The following is a 17,673-nucleotide window of genomic DNA, read 5'->3' on the forward strand; positions in this document are numbered from 1 at the left end:
GACTCATACCATAAAATAAACACACACTATACAGCAAAACGGAGAGAGACATCTTTTTTTGTGAACAACAGCTTGACCTGCAAAGCCAAAGATGGCCACATTAGTAACATCTACCAAGTTCTATATCATTTCTACACAAATGCAATAGGAATGTATGAGAAATTATGTTATAAAGGAGTAGTTCAAAATTGTTGTTAAATATGTTAATTTAGCTTTCCTGCGGAGAGTTGGATAATAAGATTGACAACATGAGGTTTTGCACATGTACAGAATGCTGATGCATGTGACGTGTGTCAGTGTCTGTTTATTCTACCATCAGCTCTACTGCACAGTTATCCTTTCTGACTGTATACATGTAGAATGGCTACATATACATTGAACAGATCCTGTACCATCCTGACTATTAGGAACAGTGGACAGCTATTCTCCCATATAGATATGTATATACACATATCGCTATGTGTACATGTAATGATGAATATGTTCAAGGGCAGCACTGAGCAGCAGTAATGCCAGGCATGGAGGGCCAGCTGTCGGCCCCCGGACCCTCTGTGAGGAAAGTGTAAGCACCAGCAGACTGTGGGAGCTGAACACACTCATTCCTCACATCACACACATGCTTGATACATGGAGGGGGCTTCTCTTTGGGCCCCATCATGGTATCACAGCTTTTAAACCCCCCGACCGCTCCACAATACACACACGGTATCAGATATATGGCAGAGGACTCACATCCTCTAAATACCTGAGAACCCTAGCCTCGTGCAAACATGAAGCACCCCATAAAGGATCCATGTCTCGTATAGGATTGGGGGGGAGGGGGCTCATGTTCTCAAAGCCCTCCACAAATGGAAGACTACTGATCCCGCAAATACCATCACAGCTCACATCGCAAGGTCACAGCCTTTACTGAAGACTCGTTAAGACCAAACAAACAAGCTGAGAGTGGTGAGAATGGGGTATGCGATAATCCTGGAACCATTACAGGTAGATTTATTTAATTTAGTCAGTTGGCTATTTTTTTAATTGGGGTTCACATAATAAAAAACACAATATGATCGTTTCAAATGGGAATTTTAGCGTCACAAACCACTTCTGTCGCAAATACATGTGCTTAAAAAGTCCCAAGTCCCTGTAATAAAAAACTTCCCATTTAAAAGGCTTAGGTCCACATTGAAATTCCTGGTTCCTTTGAGCCCATTATAACCTGTGTGCCTTTTGACACGTTGAGACAATCACTTCACACGTTTGACACAAAGCAGCAGGCCGGGGTCAGGACTGGCTGGGGAAAGGCTATAAGCATTTCGATATACACACACACACACACACACACACACACACACACACACACACACACACACACACACACACACACACACACACACACACACACACACACACACACACACACACACACACACACACACACACACACACACACACACACACACACACTTTTGACATGTTAAAAACAAAGCCTTTTCTTCACCTGTGCTTTTCACTTTCAAGCGGCTCATTTCAGCTCAGTAAAGGCTACGGGTACTGTATTCTAATAAAGAGAGAGGTGTGTGTGTAGAGGGGGATACAATGCAAACTAAGGCCTGACTTGTTGCCTGTCAGCTCTGTGAACTTTTAATTGTCTAAAACCAGGTTGCAGTTACCATAGACTCAAATGTGAATTATGTACTTGCTTTGGTTTCAGTCTAAATCAATACTCTAGTCCAACCTAAGACTGTTTCTTCAGGGTTTAGAATTGAAGTGTCTGATCCACAAGGACGGCAATAAAGTTGTGATTTAAAGGCCTTCACTTCAAAAAGATACATTAATCAATCCAGCCATGTTAATCAATCCATGCCTGCAAAGTGGCCGATGTCCCTTTCCGAGAAAAGGCCGTCATTATCTGTGACACGCTGAAGGTAAGACAGTCCAGATGAGCCTGTAGTATGCAGAAGGTTTAGTCAGATAAGACCTGTATGGCTTAGAGCCATGGAGCCCTCGGCATGCTAAGCCCTCTACTTTGCCTGCTTGACCTCCGGGGGGTCAACAGTAAAGTGACCACAGTCAACAGGTCATGATCCCCCCCTGAACCTGCACTGCCTCACCAGGGTATTTTGTTCTCTCCTGACACAAAGCAGACATTTAGCCAGAGGCTCAGTGGAAAGCTCAGCTTAAAGATTGAAATAGAGCTTGATACCCCATCAGGACATGTATTACTGAAACCACAATCAGTCAATGCAATGAGTTCTTCATTTGGCCCCCTCCTGCCTTATTGCAATGAGCGGCAACCTCAGTTCATTTACAAGCCTTAACCGGGTCGGTGTCATTTGTCTATTAAGAGCGGATGGCTTTATTATAGACTGAGCTACATCAGCATGAGAAAATCAATCGTGGCAGTATTTAAGTGGATTCCAAACAGAGTGTGGGGTCAATGTGCTGTCAGGGATCGGGCAATGAGCTATGGCATCCGTCTCTTAACAACATTTGGGAAAGGGGTATGGAATTGGCACATGGCCTGGACTAATGCAGTGGTACAAGTATGCAGAAGTAGCGCCGGCCAACATCCCACTTCATTGCAATGCATCAACTGCATTGACACTTTAAACAGGAGGGAGCCAGACAGAAGGCCAGAGGAACAGTGCAAAATGGACCTTGAGTCCATTTTTAGGTTAGAAAGTTTCCTCATGCTTCTTATTACTGGAGAGGCATCAGGAATGAGTAGGATCTGAGTCTTGGCACGATCCAAGCGGGCATTTTTATTTTATCACACACACACACACATTCTAACTGATGCCCACAAACACAGACAAACACTACCCCGCTGTAACCCAAGAGATGTAATTTGATAAGATGCAGCCGAAGGTACACAGCAGCACGTATTTCATTTTAGAAACGGCACATGGAACACGCAGAGACAGAGAGGGGCATTGTGGGTGTTTGTTTTTTCTCCATAACAGAGGTGTTGGGATCACATACCCTTATACAGTGATAAAATAAACTAGGGAAGGCATTGCTTCTACTTTTTCTTTAAAAAAAGGACAGGAAATCATGCAGCTCTGCTTACCCTTGTAGTAAATTAAAAGCCTTGGCAAAGTTATAATATGATCTGTCACTTAAACTAAATTGGTTGTATGCAAGTAATATAGAAGGGATCTAAAGTCAATAGAAAATGTCGATGAAATTCACTGTAAACTTTCAGGGTGCATTTTTTTGAGTTGCGCTGTGCCAAAGCTACTCCTGAAGGATAAAGCAACCTTCTAGTTTGATACGCGTGTAACTGAAGACATTTGGGGAGGGTGAGGCTGTTTTTGTGTGCCGCGTATAAAAAGGTGGAAGGGATCTTTGTGTGAAACCTGGCCATAACACTCCAGGGGAAGACCGGTCAGCCGCTGCCAAGTCCACGGCCATGGTGTTTGTGTGATCTGGGTTCGCGTGTGACACCTGCGCGTGCATGTGACAGTGCAATTGCGTGCTCATGTGCAACTTATATGGATGCGTGTCTGTGTATGTGTGAGGCACCGCATCCAAAATGTAACAGGAGGATGTTATGTTCAAAGAAGCATCTTGACACCTCTTTCAAAAGGCAAACCCAATACACCTTGGAGCTGCCTCTGTCTACATCTGTGTATATGTCTCTGCCTCCGTGTTAAAAGAAGAAGCCTGGAGGGTTGGCGATAACATACAGATTCAATCCACATGCCTTTAGTCTGTGCCTTTGAAATGCTTACAGAGGCCTAAGAGTGTGACCCATGGTGTGGTGTACGCTTTGCCTACTAACACAGTGATGCTCAGGGTGCTTTGTGTGTGTGTGTGTGCGTTTGTTTGTGTGCTTATGCAGATGCAAGCGAACAGTGTGTGTACATGTATTTTCCCTTACTCCTGACAAGTGAAAGGCGCTGTCAGAGCAAAACAGAAGCTGTCAGGAGGTTGTAAGGTGACTCCCCCATGATGACAGCTGTTGTCTGTGACTGACACACTGGTGGTCGGGGGGGGGGGGGGAAAGGGGGGTAACGTGTATTCCCAAAATCAGCTTTTCCTCTCAGACAGGGTTCAAATCCCCTAATGACAGTAAACATCCAGGACACTGAAGTGCCCCAGAGCAAGACATTAAATCCTTCTGCATATCATCAATCACAAGTCACAAAAGTCATAGCACATACTATATATATAACTTACTATATTTTTGGTGCAGGTATCATGATCAAAATCTAAAACTAATGAGGGATTTCCTAACCTCAGCAGGTTCACACACTGATTCTATAGCAGACAAGTAGTGACTATTCTGCATATGAAATGTTGTGTAAACCTGACAAAAGAGCCTACGGTTATGGTAGCAGCTCAGTGATGATGTGCATAGGCCCAATGGGGCTTTTCTAATGCTAATTTCAACATGCTAAACATGCTCACAATGAAAAGTATTGCACATGGATTTTTAAGCAAGTGTGTTGAGCGTGTTCACTGTTTTATCTGTAAGCAAGCGAAAAACTAGCTAATTAGCACGGAAGACAACGTCTCAGATAAGGCTGATGAACTGATGATGAAAAAGGGGGGTTAAAGCTATATTATTTTTCATAGTGGAGGGAACATGGATATGGGTGCAAAATGTAATGGGAAGCCATCCAATTGTTTTTGGTTTATTCCAATTATTATTAAAACGCTATACACTTAAATCACCTTTGCCTTAAAAATATGGATAATACACAGCAATTATTCCCCTGATGAAGAGAGGTTGGTTCTACTCAATCCTCAAGTAATAGTGTATATAGTTAAAGGTTTTGAAATAAGGCTGCTAGCTTGGCTTCCATCGCCGAAGCGAGAGCTACATCGACACAAACTGCAATTCATGCACAATAGCGAGTTAAGACATAAGGTAAGACACAAAGAAACAACAATTTGCGAGCTGAGCGTGTGTCAACAAGTTCCCCGCACACAAGCTATTAACTGTCAAGGGTACACCTGTCACCTGCACCTTCTTTGGCTGAGGGGGGAAATGACTTGAACGCCTTTCCTTGGCAGCCAAATTCAACCCTCGCATTGAGAGAGGGTCAGTGTTAACGCCCAATCAAGGCGTTTTTTTAAGGAAGGGCAATAATGACATGGTTTTGGCTTTCAGGAAAAGGATTCTCAAAAAGCTTTTTTCTAGTCCTATTCTTGGGTAACCACAAATGTCGGGTTGATTACACACAGCTTAGAGTGACTTCATACCTATTTTTAACGACCATCAAAATGTAATTTCTTATATCAAAAGCTATACGATATTTTGTTGGATAGGATTTTGGCAGACAGGATTTATTTAGCTCTGTAGTAAGCTACGCATGTGACTTTATTATTCAACAAATATTAGTCTTTTTGTGCCAGTAAACTAAATCCATGTAAGCCGTTTGACATTTCATCCTAATACGTGCATTGTCAGAGCCAACGCCAAATCTTAATAGCTGGGGATCGTAGCCCAATGCATTACATAAAGGAGCATTAGAGAAAGGGAACAAAGGTTGGTCCTTAGTAATAATGGGTAGGCTATGAAGTTACAGTGCATGGCAAAGGGCCTGATTAAAACAGAGGTCCTTGTTCCTCTATAACAATTTTTTGCTTTCAAACAAAACACACCTTAAACAGCGGCTAGTACTGGAACCTAATTATGCTCTTAAGTTTGTGTTCCTTATCTGTGTTCTTTTTTAGAGTTAAGAGTAGACTACACTGAGATAACAGGCTTCAGCTCTTCAGGCCTGATGATGAAACATGTGGCTTCCTGTGGCTTTCAGTCTAGACTCTGGACTAAACCACAGCCCGTTCTCTTCAGGCTAAAGTCTGATTTCAAGGAGTTAAAAAGGTCAATGATGCAGCTAATGACCAAACTGGGATTTTTAAAGTAACAATTGAAACCTTATAACTGATTCTAAAAGGAAGGCTTCATAATTTAACTGAAAGAGCTCACATTACAAATTTGACCCTCCTGTGTGATCTTGTGTTTTTTTAAATGGTGTGAAATTTGAATGCGGCCACATGACTTAAATTCCCATGTACGTACAGTATATCACTAACAAAATCTGACCTCATGGCATGCAACATACACATGGCTGGTATTCGAATGCTGCAAATCTAAATTTGTCCGCGTTGCTGTGACAACAGGTAAATGTCACGTCGCTCACATGCGACTGTTGCCATAACTTGGTACCAGAGAGTTTCATGGAGACACAGCCATGGAGGCAAAGCCAAAACTGACAACAACAAATCAAGACAATCGGGTAAACTTATAGTAAGTATTACTTCACCCATACTGAATTATAAAATCGCTATTATAATATAATTAATGAGGTTTTTCTTCCCTCAGTCTTTCCTCAGTCTTCCCTTGGCCCAGCTGTCCTGTTAATCCTAACCCTACATTTTTACTAGTGTGATGTCACACTAGTAAAAATGTAGGGTAATACAGTGAGATCATAAAACACTCGTTCTGCCTTTTCTCAGGCTAGGATGAACCGATTTCAAATAATGTTTGCACATTTATACTACATAGGATCTCAGAGTTCCATACATACACCTTCATATTCCCACCGGTGAAGTAGGTCTTTAAGTGTTCACCTCATGCAGGTTCCTACAGGTGTCCTGAAATAAATCCCCCAAAACCAATATATGAGCGACAACTGTGTAAACATCTCCCGACAGGAGAACAGTCCCTGAAGGTTCCAACTGTCTCCGCATCTTCTCCTCTTTCTCTTTCTCTGTCGACCCCTTCTCCTTCACTGTCAACATGTCACTCACTCTGTCTAGATACTGTATATCTACGCCCACCTAGCCAAGCGCCCTGACCCAACCGCCACTTAACATTCCTACAGATGGTCATCGAACATCATGACGCATGTAATGTCACACTCGTGAGCCGCGATGCCCCCACCTGCCTCGTCGCTGAGAGGGACAAAGGAGAGCATTGTGTCGTCTCAGTGAGAGAGAAGGAAAAAGAGTGAGACTGAGGGAGGTGTGTCGGGTTACAATCAAATACGACCCCCCCCCCCCTCCAACGCCACCCAGAACCTGTTGGAGTTTGAGTGGTGAAATCTCTGTCCTGCAGCATGTACACGAGAGATAACCCTGCCTGTGTGTGTGTGTGTGTGTGTGTGTGTGTGTGTGTGTGTGTGTGTGTGTGTGTGTGTGTGTGTGTGTGTGTGTGTGTGTGTCAGAAAAGGGAGAAGGGGTGTGTGTTTCATGTGTTTAGCAAATTGGATGAAAGACTGTAGCTTAAATCGTACACGTGCACGCACACACACACATTAAAACAAATGAGGGAAAGAGCAAAATAAACATGTAACATAACTGATAATAAAGAACTACAGAGGGTAAAACCCCACTCCAAAAAAACCCTCACCCCTTATCTTATCTTATCAACCCGGGCCTAAAACATAGGTGTTTGCAAACAAACAACCCTTCCTTGAAATCCCCACAGCAAACAGAGTTGCATGATGGGAAGACACCTCACGGTCCTTGTTCGCTTTCTGGCCAGCAACAGAAACTCTAAGAGAGATTCCCTGCTGAGAAGCACTTGGATTAAGAGAGTTGGGAGGAGAAGTGGCCCATAAAACAAAGGTGGACAGATTGGGGAGAGGCAGACAAAGCCAAACGCGCTGAGATAAAAAATATATCTAACTTGTGCAAAGGAATGTAAAAAACGACCATCCTCATTGGGTGGAAAGTATTTAAAAATTAAACTTCGACCAGTATGTTCTGAGTCAGACAGTCGTTTCTCTGGCAGCCAGTGACGCATTCAGCAGACAGCCTGGGACCCTCAACTGTCCCTCCTCTCCCTCTCCCTCTCCCTAGCCTGTAATTGAGCGGACCAGAGATCAGTCGAAAAGGTGACCAGTCCTGATCCCCTGGTATTTACACTTCAAACCATAGACTATGGCCTGGAGGCACTTACACACAGGCACACACACACATAGGCACGCAAACACACACACACACACACACACACACACACACACACACAGTAACGCGCACACTCTGACCTAAGCATTATGTCTAACCAAGGAAGTACGAGATTAAGCATCAATGTGATTCCTTTTTGGCTAATTGAACACAAAAACAGAGACATGGAGAGGTGAGAGCAGTTATTTCACCTGCACATGCTCACTGCCCTGCCTCAGAACAGGGCTGAACAGTGTAATTCAATTATCGTTCTATGCTGAAACAGATGATGCCAAGAACATTTTGCCGGGAGCGTCTGCTTTGGAATTTTGATTTCAGTTTCAATTATTTTAACTGCAAAAGTGAGGCAATACATACAAATACAATCAATTATATTAGCTGCTGCCTGAATTTTTGGAAACAAGACTAAAGAGGCAAACCAACTGAGCATGCCTGAAAGGAGAGAGCCCAGGCACGTATGTACACACAGGCAAAAAGATGGACTGGCAGACAGACAGGCATGCAGACAGATAGAGAAAGCGAGAAGGACAGTAATCTAATAAGTTTCTGTAACCACTTAGGACAGATTTAGCTTTGACGACCATGTGGCAAGAAGGGGACCAAAACTCTCCAGGCATGTGGTGGAGCGGTGGGTGCATTATTAAGAAAAAAGAGACAAAGAAAGTTTTGGAAGACAATAAAGACACAATGGGTGAGAGGAATGGGAACAGTTAGATAGAAAAAGCAGGGAGGACACAGAAGGGGAACGTGGTAAGAGGCCACGGTTAGTGTGCCATATCTTAGGAATGAATGGGATCTCCCAATATCAGTTACTGAGAGTGTGATGGTGGGAAAGGCAGTGTGTATCTCACACACACACACACACACACACGTACTGCCTGGGAAACCATATAGGCTGCTGCAGACAAGACTGAAGCACGCAGGCGCCACACACTTGCGATTGTAGTTCTTCCACTTTTGCTTCTGCAGATATTGACTTTACATCACTTGGTAGTGAGGTCTCTCAAGCTGATACGCACAGCATTTAGGCCTATAGGGCAAGTGCAGAGGTCTGTAGGCTATGCAACACTAGAAACAGACAAGAAAATATAGAAAAAACATAGAAAAACGCTTGTTACATTACATTGATTTTGCCAGTTTACAGGGAGCTTTCCATAGCCACCAGCCACATCTGTCTTCTACACCTGTACTCCTTACCCCTACTGCTAGCCCACCCCCACGCTTGAAGGCCCCATCAGGTTGGTGAGGTCAGAAGTCATGTGTGTAAGAGCAGAGTGGGTCACTTCTCACCGCTGAGTGTGTGTTTAAAAGCCCATGTCGAGCTCTGATCTCCCAGGTGAGAGGTCGCGCGTCAACACTGACACACCTGTGCTCGAGTGAGGAGCCATGTTTGTTTTGTCAAGACATCGGATGCATTGGCCGTTACTTGGACAAAGACGGGGAATAAAAGCAGAATGGAAGGCTGACGGGGTGATGTGTGTCAACCTGAGTCACACAGGGAGTAAATGCTTAGGCCAAGAGATGAAGACAGAGTGGAGAAAGGCTTCCTATTGGCTCAAGAGAATGAATGAAAAGCCACAAAATCCATAAAGCAACGCACCACGCCCAATAGTTCAACAGTGTATTTCACAAGTTCTAGTTGTGGTTCATTATGACAGGACAATAACGCTTATCTTTCCATTAAGATTGATGAAGCGGTGGGTTTTCACAGGAATCTGTTTAAGTGGCCCGTCGTCTTTGAAAAGTTCAGCGAGTGCATCGGAAAATTGCATTATGGGTTTTTTGAAAAAAGCCAAAGCTCATGTCACACACCGCAGAAATCTAATTATGTGTATTAAAGGAGGGAGGAGTGAGAGTGAAAGCATGCGTTAGAGGGGGGTGGGGACAAGAAGAGAAATGCTAAAAAGCTGAGCTGTGCAACTCCTTGGAAAGGATTAAGAGCCAAACCTAAAGCTATGGAAGCTGCAGCAAAAAAGCCCCATGGGGGGGAAGAGGGGGAGGCCATGAAGGAGGGTGGGGGGGAGACGTGGAGGGGGCGTGCGATTGGGTGCGTGTAGCAGCATGCCGTCCTTCTCGACGAGGGTTAGGAAAGGAGATCAGAGCCGGGGTGGAAAAAAAAGACGATTTAGCATCAATCATTTCTAATCGTTTAAGTAACAGTCTGCTATGCTGTGCCTCTGATTGATATAACACAACTCCACCTATAGCCAGTCGGTGCAAGCTTTAACGTTTGCTGTTATAAACCCCACCTATAAGGTAGATGGAACAATAAACCCCAGTGCACATTTAGCCATGCCTTAAGAGGAAGCAGTTATTTAGTTGGAGCAAATAGAAGAGTGTGTGTGTGTGTGTGTGTGTGGTGGCTACATGGACAAATTAGCTAGCAGCGGTGACATGAAACACTATTGATCAATAACCGCCCGGCCCTGCCCTGACAGGTTATTACAGAGTTCATCCCTATCCACATGTTTGTGTCCCTCCCTCTGTGCACTGTGTGGCTAATGAAACCAAATGTACCTGTCACATGTTACGGTAAGTTTATCAGCACATTGTAAATGGATGCTTGTGCTCAGATCAGGGTTTTGTAAAGACAAATCTTCCCAAAAAGGTGAAAATTCAGATGATATATGATAAGAACCAAGCCTTCCTTCTCATATCCACTTTGGGAAAAAATCGCTAATTAATTATTGAGCTGGCTGACAGCAGAGGCAGCACATGCCAGTGAATGCTGGGGTTTATTTTGGCTTTGAAAGATGGGTATGACTGTCAGTTCTGGCAAACAGCCGTCTGGTTTGGGCGTCCCAGTATGTTGCAACTGCGCTAACTAATTGAGCCATGTGTACTCCAGGCTTGCTTTGATATGGAATAATTCACAGACAGACCTGTCATTGTCTGAATAAGGCTCCCTTGATGAAGCAACACCTGCTGCAGCTGTTGAAGTTATATAATAGAATACAGTAAAGTGGGATAAAAGGAAAGATAAAGGTGGAATACACTGAAATATTCCAATTTCTCATATTTTTGAAAACAGAGCAAGCCAAGTACTTCAAAGGTTTTAAGGTGAAATTAAAACGCTATAACAAAAACTCCTGAAATGAGAACAGCTATCGAACCATGGAGCTACCGTCACACACACACACACACACACACACACACACACACACACACACACACACACACACACACACACACACACACACACACACACACACACACACACACACACACACACACACACACACACACACACACACACACACACACACACACACACACACACACACAGGGTGGCAGAGAGAGAGAACAAGCACAGATAGAGCAGTGTTGTGGCTAGCGGAGAGTGTTAAGCGGGTGTATCTCAGGAGAGTTATCAGGGCATTCTTATGTTTCAGCGGGAGGGCTATAGCAACATTCTCAGGCCTTGGGTTCACCACAATAAAAGCTCCTGTGCACTCCTTTCACGGGTTCAAAGAAAAAGCCTCTATTAGGAGGATATGAGAAAAAATAACAGTGACAGATGGCAACCTCTTCTTCTCTATTTCGCTCTGGGTCCTCTACAGTCAATACAAATCAATGCTACATCAATAGTGTTTTGTCCAAATGATCAAGCATAATAGTCAGGGTAATGCAGGCAAGACGCAGATGTGAGCAGGCAGGCATAATGAGTTAGCAATGATGAAGTTGGCATACTTCTCAGGATCTTGATTTGAAGCAGAGTCAGAACTAACCCAAATAGAAAGGTAGCAGCATGATAAGTCAATAAACAAGCTGCACCAGTCTTAAAGGGCAACTATTCATTTTGTACTTAACAAATAAAAGTCCTAGCTTGTATCTATTCAGATCCACTCAGGATTAAGACATATTGAGGCATCAACTTGAGATCCCTAAACTGAGTATAATTTAGACCCGGTCCACCTTGCATCCCTGGCTGGCCTTTGGATCATGAGAACCAAGTGGACCCATGAAGACAACGACATCAGATGGTGACAGAGAAAATATGGAAACAATAACCACGCTATTAAGCTATACACTCTGAAAGACAAACGTTGGGAGACCGGAGGAGCCCGAGAGAGATTTAATTCAAGAGAGACACAATCAGGCTCTTGTCCCTCAGTGACTGTTGAGGTTCTGTTAGCTTCACAAAGCCCTCAGGCCTTCCTCTCCCAAGAGCCCGGGGTCGAAAGGTCAAGAAATCAGCGGTAATGGTTACCTAACACTTGACATCGGGGGGAGCCACCAAAAAAAGGGGTGGTTTGGTTTGGTTCATTTGTTTAATTAACATGGCTACAACTATTAAGATCTCCAATCCCCTTTGGGACAATCATGAGGTCACTGTTGTCAGGGATACAGCAGCAACCGTCAGCTGTTATTGATTAGCATGAATGAAGTGGCAGTGAATGTCCCTCTTCCATGACAAAGACAAGGCAGATGTCTTTTAGCAAAAAGACTGACAGATCTAGCCTTCCACCGCCTGATGAACCACCATTTGTGATATTAACTTGTGATAATGCAGGTTTAATTCCAGCTAAAGAAGCACCATATAATTCTATGAATACTTCCATCATCGCTGAAAACAGGGAGAAATGCCACTGACACGGAACGATGAATGAACAATATTTTGACAAGAAAAATGAATTTGCTCAGTGGAAAAAGTCATGTGCATTATGTCTAGTTGTCATAATGATACAGAGTCTCGATTAAGATAAGCACAAACATGATTAGACTTATGCTATGGGAATGTGGGCTTGCTTGGTTCGTAGCCGCTCATTTATATTCTGTCAGTATGTGTGATACGCTGGCATTCCTAAGCATGGAGAGGTGATAGGGTGACACAGAGAGAGCTGAAGAGATCTAGCTGTGTTGGGCTGTTTGCCCATTTGAGGGCTTAATCTGCCCTGGGAGATCAAGCAATGGAGAGGAGGGGTAGGGTAAGAAAAGCATGAGAAAGAGAAAAGGAAGAAAGAGAGAAGGAAAGGTTGGGCAACAAGCTGTCAATAGGTGACAGGATAGTTATTCTGTCAAGGTATTAAATTTAACCTGTCTGTGTGACTGCATGATTAATGTCGCAGTGCTTTCGTGCGTGAGTGTGTGTGCTTGTGTGTGTGTGTGTGTGTGTGTGTGTGTATGTGTATGTGTGTGTATGTGCTTGGCCATACTGTAGTGATTACTGCCAGTTTAGGTATGAATGATCAAGTGCTTGCATTTGTCTAATCTTTAACTTGAGAGAACAAAGTCTGCTTCCATGGTTTGAAAAAGCAACTTAACGCACATTCCTTCTGCATGACCTTGTAATATGTAGCCTTGAGATCCCAACTTCTGTTACGGAAGGCTAAGTTCATCTCCCAAAACAAAAGTATGGACCTAAAACTTATTTATATAATAAATATTGGAGGAAGTTCCAACTTCCAAGTGTGAAAAACGTGTTAACCCTGTGCAAAGCAAGGACAGCTATTCTGCTATAATCAGGGAAGACATCTTGCCACAAGATGTTCATAAAGCTCCCTGCAGTGTACCTACAGAAAGCTAAAAACCTTCAGCCTCTGCACTTCAAAAGAGTGCTGTCTCAATATGCTCTAAGGGGGGCAAATCCTGTGTGTGCATATGCCTTCACTATATGCATGTGTGTGTTCCTTCAAGCCCACAAGTCTGCAACAACGTGGCTATGGTACCCTGCTACTAGCACCTTTTTATTACCTCAACCAACCACTTCCACACAATACATATATCACCCAATGGTACAAAAGCAGCACAACCGGATCCTGCATAGAGCCTGCAGCAAACACTTACTTAACATACAGTCAACACTACAGTTGAAACCTGCCCTAAGTCTCTATTCAACAGAAAGTTCTACACTGACTCATCCGCTGTATGATACATCACATACATGACACGTGACGACTCAAATTTCTATCTTTAACACATTGTAAATCTTGTTTGACACATGTAACTGACATGAAAGGCTACGATTTCCTCACAGGCAAAAAAATAAATGCTAAAGAAATAACAACGCAAGGAAAGATTTGTTTTCTGAAAGGTTGTTTTACCTGAGACGGAAATGGTCATAGGTGCTTCCAGGGTCCGGTCGTTGTCAAGGTCCCTGCTCAATCTCAGATCCCCAGTGTCCTCATTCAACAGCAGCAGATTGAGCTCATTTCCAGATTCAAACTTGTACCGTAGTTTATCTGACACATCCGGGTCGTGAGCTGGTACCTTTCCTATTATTCCTGATGGGAAGCTGTTGGATTTGTTGGTGATGTAGTTGTTGAAGATAATCTCAAAGTCGTGTAGCACCGGCTTATTGTCATTCATGTCAACAAGGCGGATGTGCACAGTGGCCCGACTCACTAGTGGTGCTGAGGTGGCCTGCACCACAATGACATACTCGGTTTTTTTCTCATAATCCAGGTCTGTGAGTGCAGTGAGGTCACCGTTAAAAATGTCCAGCTGGAAAACTTCTGGAAAATTCCCTTCTACGATCTGGTACATGATCTGAGCGTTGGTGCCCTCGTCAGGGTCGGTGGCAGTGATCCGGGCCACGACGGACCCAACCGGGCTGTTCTCCTCCACGTCAATGAACAGCTCATCCTTCTCAAACACTGGAGCATTGTCATTTATGTCTTGGACAACCACATGAATGGGAACAGCTGCTTTCAGAGGTGGAATCCCCTTATCGACAGCAAAGGCCTTCAGATTATAAACAGGTACATTCTCTCGGTCCAATTTGCGAGCAGTTCTGATGATGCCAGAGTAAGTCTCTATGAAGAAGTCTCCATCTCCGTCATCTCCACCCTGAAACGTATAGCTCAGCCTGCCGTTGGAGCCAGAGTCCCTATCTGAAGCAGAGATCTGGAGAACGCTGGTGTAGACAGGTGCATCTTCAAATACAGTCCCCTGGTACCTATCCCTAATAAACTGAGGTGTATTATCATTGGCATCAAGGATGATAATCTCCACGTAAGTGGTATCAGATTTCTGAGGGATGCCATTGTCTGACGCAATAATGGCTAATGTGTAGGAAGCCTGGTCTTCATAATCAATCTCCATTTGTGTTGTGATGGCACCTGTATCTGGGTCAATTTTAAACTGAGGAACATTGTCCTCCATCACATATGTGATTCGAGCATTTTCCCCCGTGTCTTCATCCGTCGCACTGATCACCACCACCGTGGAGCCCACTGGTTTCTCCTCACTGATCATCACCTGATAGTTGGCACTTTGGAAGACAGGACGGTGTGTGTTGGCGTCGGTCACATTGATAAACACCTGAGCAGTGTCATAGCGAGTTCCATCACTGGCGGTGACTGTCAGGACATACTGGCGTTCCTGCTTGTAGTCCAAGGGGAGGGCTAAGGTGATGAGACCACCGCCGCTCTGGCTAGTGATGGCAAAGCGGTTCCTGGTGTTGCCACTGGAGATCTGATAAGTCACCACGCTGTTGACGTCCCTATCCACGGCTGTCATTGTCAGCACGCTGGTCCCCACAACAGCATCTTCATTGATCTTCAGCGAGTAGATCTTCTCTGTAAAGGTGGGCACGTTGTCGTTGACGTCAAGCACCGTGATGCTGACGCTGGCTGAGGAGGACATCACAGGTATCCCATTATCTCTGGCCTCCACGCCGAAGGTGTAGAAGTCAGTGGTCTCCCTGTCAAGCTCTTCACGTACTGTAATCCAGCCTGTACTGTTGTTGATGGTGAAGGGGAAACCAGGCGTAGTGTCAGTTAACCTGTATTCCAAACGCGCGTTTTCTCCTGAATCACCATCAATTGCTTGGATGTGGATCACGGAGTAACCAATGGCCACGTTTTCCAACACAGAAGCCTGGAAGGGAGTGCTGACAAACATGGGGGCGTTGTCGTTCACATCCACCACTTGCACCACCACCATCCCTGTGCTATTTATCCGAGGAGGCCTGCCACCGTCCTGAGCCTTAATATACAAATTATACTCCCGAATGATCTCATAGTCCAGGGGATTGATCACCTCAATTACTCCGGTGGGGGAGTGAATGTAGAACTGTCCTTTAACATTGCCACTGATGATGCTGTAATGAACTTTGGCGTTGTTCCCCTCGTCTTTGTCCGTAGCTTCCACCTGGATGACTTTCTTGTTGACTGCCACATTCTCAGGGACCTTCACCACATACCTCTTTTCACTGAACTGTGGGTAATTATCATTCTCGTCCTCCACGTTGATGTTGACCGTGGCGGTGGCACTGCGGGGACCTGGGTCTTTGCCTTGGTCGTTGGCCTCAACAATCAGCTGGTACTTGGCCCGGGTCTCCCTGTCGGGCCGCTCTCTGATCCTCACCAGGCCGGTGCGGGAGTCGATTTCAAACCCAGAATTCACTCCATCACCATTCACAATTTTATAAATCATATTGGCGTTGGAAGGAGCGTCCCCATCGGTGGCCCTGATTGTCATCACTTCAAATCCCACCTCTACATTCTCCCGAATGCTTACACTGTACTCAGTTTGCTCAAACACAGGGCTGTGGTCATTAGTGTCACTCACAGTGACAGTGAGGTAAGAAGTGGCAGATCTTTGAGGAGAGCCATAGTCAGTCACAATGACTTTGAAAACGTGAGTGTTTTTGACTTCTCTGTCTAGTGGCTGGACGGTTGTTATGCTCCCTGTCTGAGAGTCGATATCGAAAAAGTCATTGGACCTGCTGTCAAACAAGGCTTCCATGGTGTACTCCAGCCGCCCTGCCTCTCCATCATCCGGGTCTGTGGCTTTCAGGGTGATAACTCGCGTGCCCGTAGGCTCGTTCTCGGGCACGGACACCTGATAGTTGGGGAGGTGGAACTGGGGAGCAGCGTTTGCCTGACGCTTGCCCCTGTGGATCAATTTGTCGAACTTGCTCTGGACGGTTTCTGAGAAGGACTCACTTTGATCGGGCACTTTCACAAGCTTCAGGCTCAGCTGCACAGAGAGCGTGCCGCCTGGAGAGCTGTGCAGCGCGCAGTGCAAATTCACCTCGGGCTGTCCTCTGTGCCCAAGACACAACTCACTGGCCAAGAACAAATCCCCGCGCCTGAACACTGCGGCCAAATCCTCTCCAACACAAACGCTGTCCAAAAAGGCGATGGTCCGCATAAAGACAGGCAATAGTTCTGTGACATTCAAAAGCAATTTACCTGCGGGCAAGCAGGAAGTTGCCTCCAGTTTTGAAAGGTGTTTAATGTGAATGTCTGGCTTACCTGACGCTTTCTTTCTCTTGTATTTAATAAAACAGTCCTGGCCGTGGACAAACACATTGAACTGTGTGAGAATAACGTCTCCAGACGATGAGGAACCTGTCCTGAAATAAACAGGCGCCGGGTTCCTCTGTGTGTGCGCACAGCGAACTTTGTGGGACAGACGGATAACTCCATCGTGCCTCTCAACTTGGAGAAAGTTTGTCGCGTATTTAGTGGATAAAGTCCTGTCGATTTTATAAGTCCATCCGGGGCCGAGCGACAGGTTTGCCAAAGGGGTCCCGGGCTGTAAAGTCTCCGAAAGGTGTAACTCCAAACATCCCGTAAGCGGCACGCTGAACAGGACACAAACCAACATCCAATACATCGATAGTTCCATGGCTTTTAAACGGGCAAAATCCCCCATTCAACTTCACCGAAAGTCCAACCGCAAGGGCATTAACTCTCCCTCTCCCAACACCGCGCTTTACTTTTGTCCCTCATGGTGAAGTTTCAACGCAGGAAAAGTCGCTTGGTATCCATAGTATCACTGCATCCACGGTGCGCAGCGGCTGCG

The 17,673-nt window shown here is 44.9% G+C and overlaps 1 protein-coding gene across 5 annotated transcripts in view; it reads right to left on the reverse strand.

The window, feature by feature from the left end:
• Positions 1 to 17,673, reverse strand: part of celsr1a (cadherin EGF LAG seven-pass G-type receptor 1a) — a 96,113-nt gene extending 78,440 nt beyond the window's left edge. For all 5 annotated transcript variants that reach the window (XM_080050857.1, XM_080050858.1, XM_080050856.1 and 2 more), the window contains exon 1: positions 13,962 to 17,673. In XM_080050857.1, the coding sequence (XP_079906983.1) occupies positions 13,962 to 17,523 (3,562 nt within the window). In that variant the 5' untranslated portion in view covers positions 17,524 to 17,673. The remainder of the gene's footprint in view (positions 1 to 13,961) is intronic.

The sequence above is a fragment of the Ammodytes marinus genome (assembly GCF_949987685.1).
Source record: "Ammodytes marinus genome assembly, chromosome: 22".
Classification (NCBI taxonomy): domain Eukaryota; kingdom Metazoa; phylum Chordata; class Actinopteri; order Uranoscopiformes; family Ammodytidae; genus Ammodytes; species Ammodytes marinus.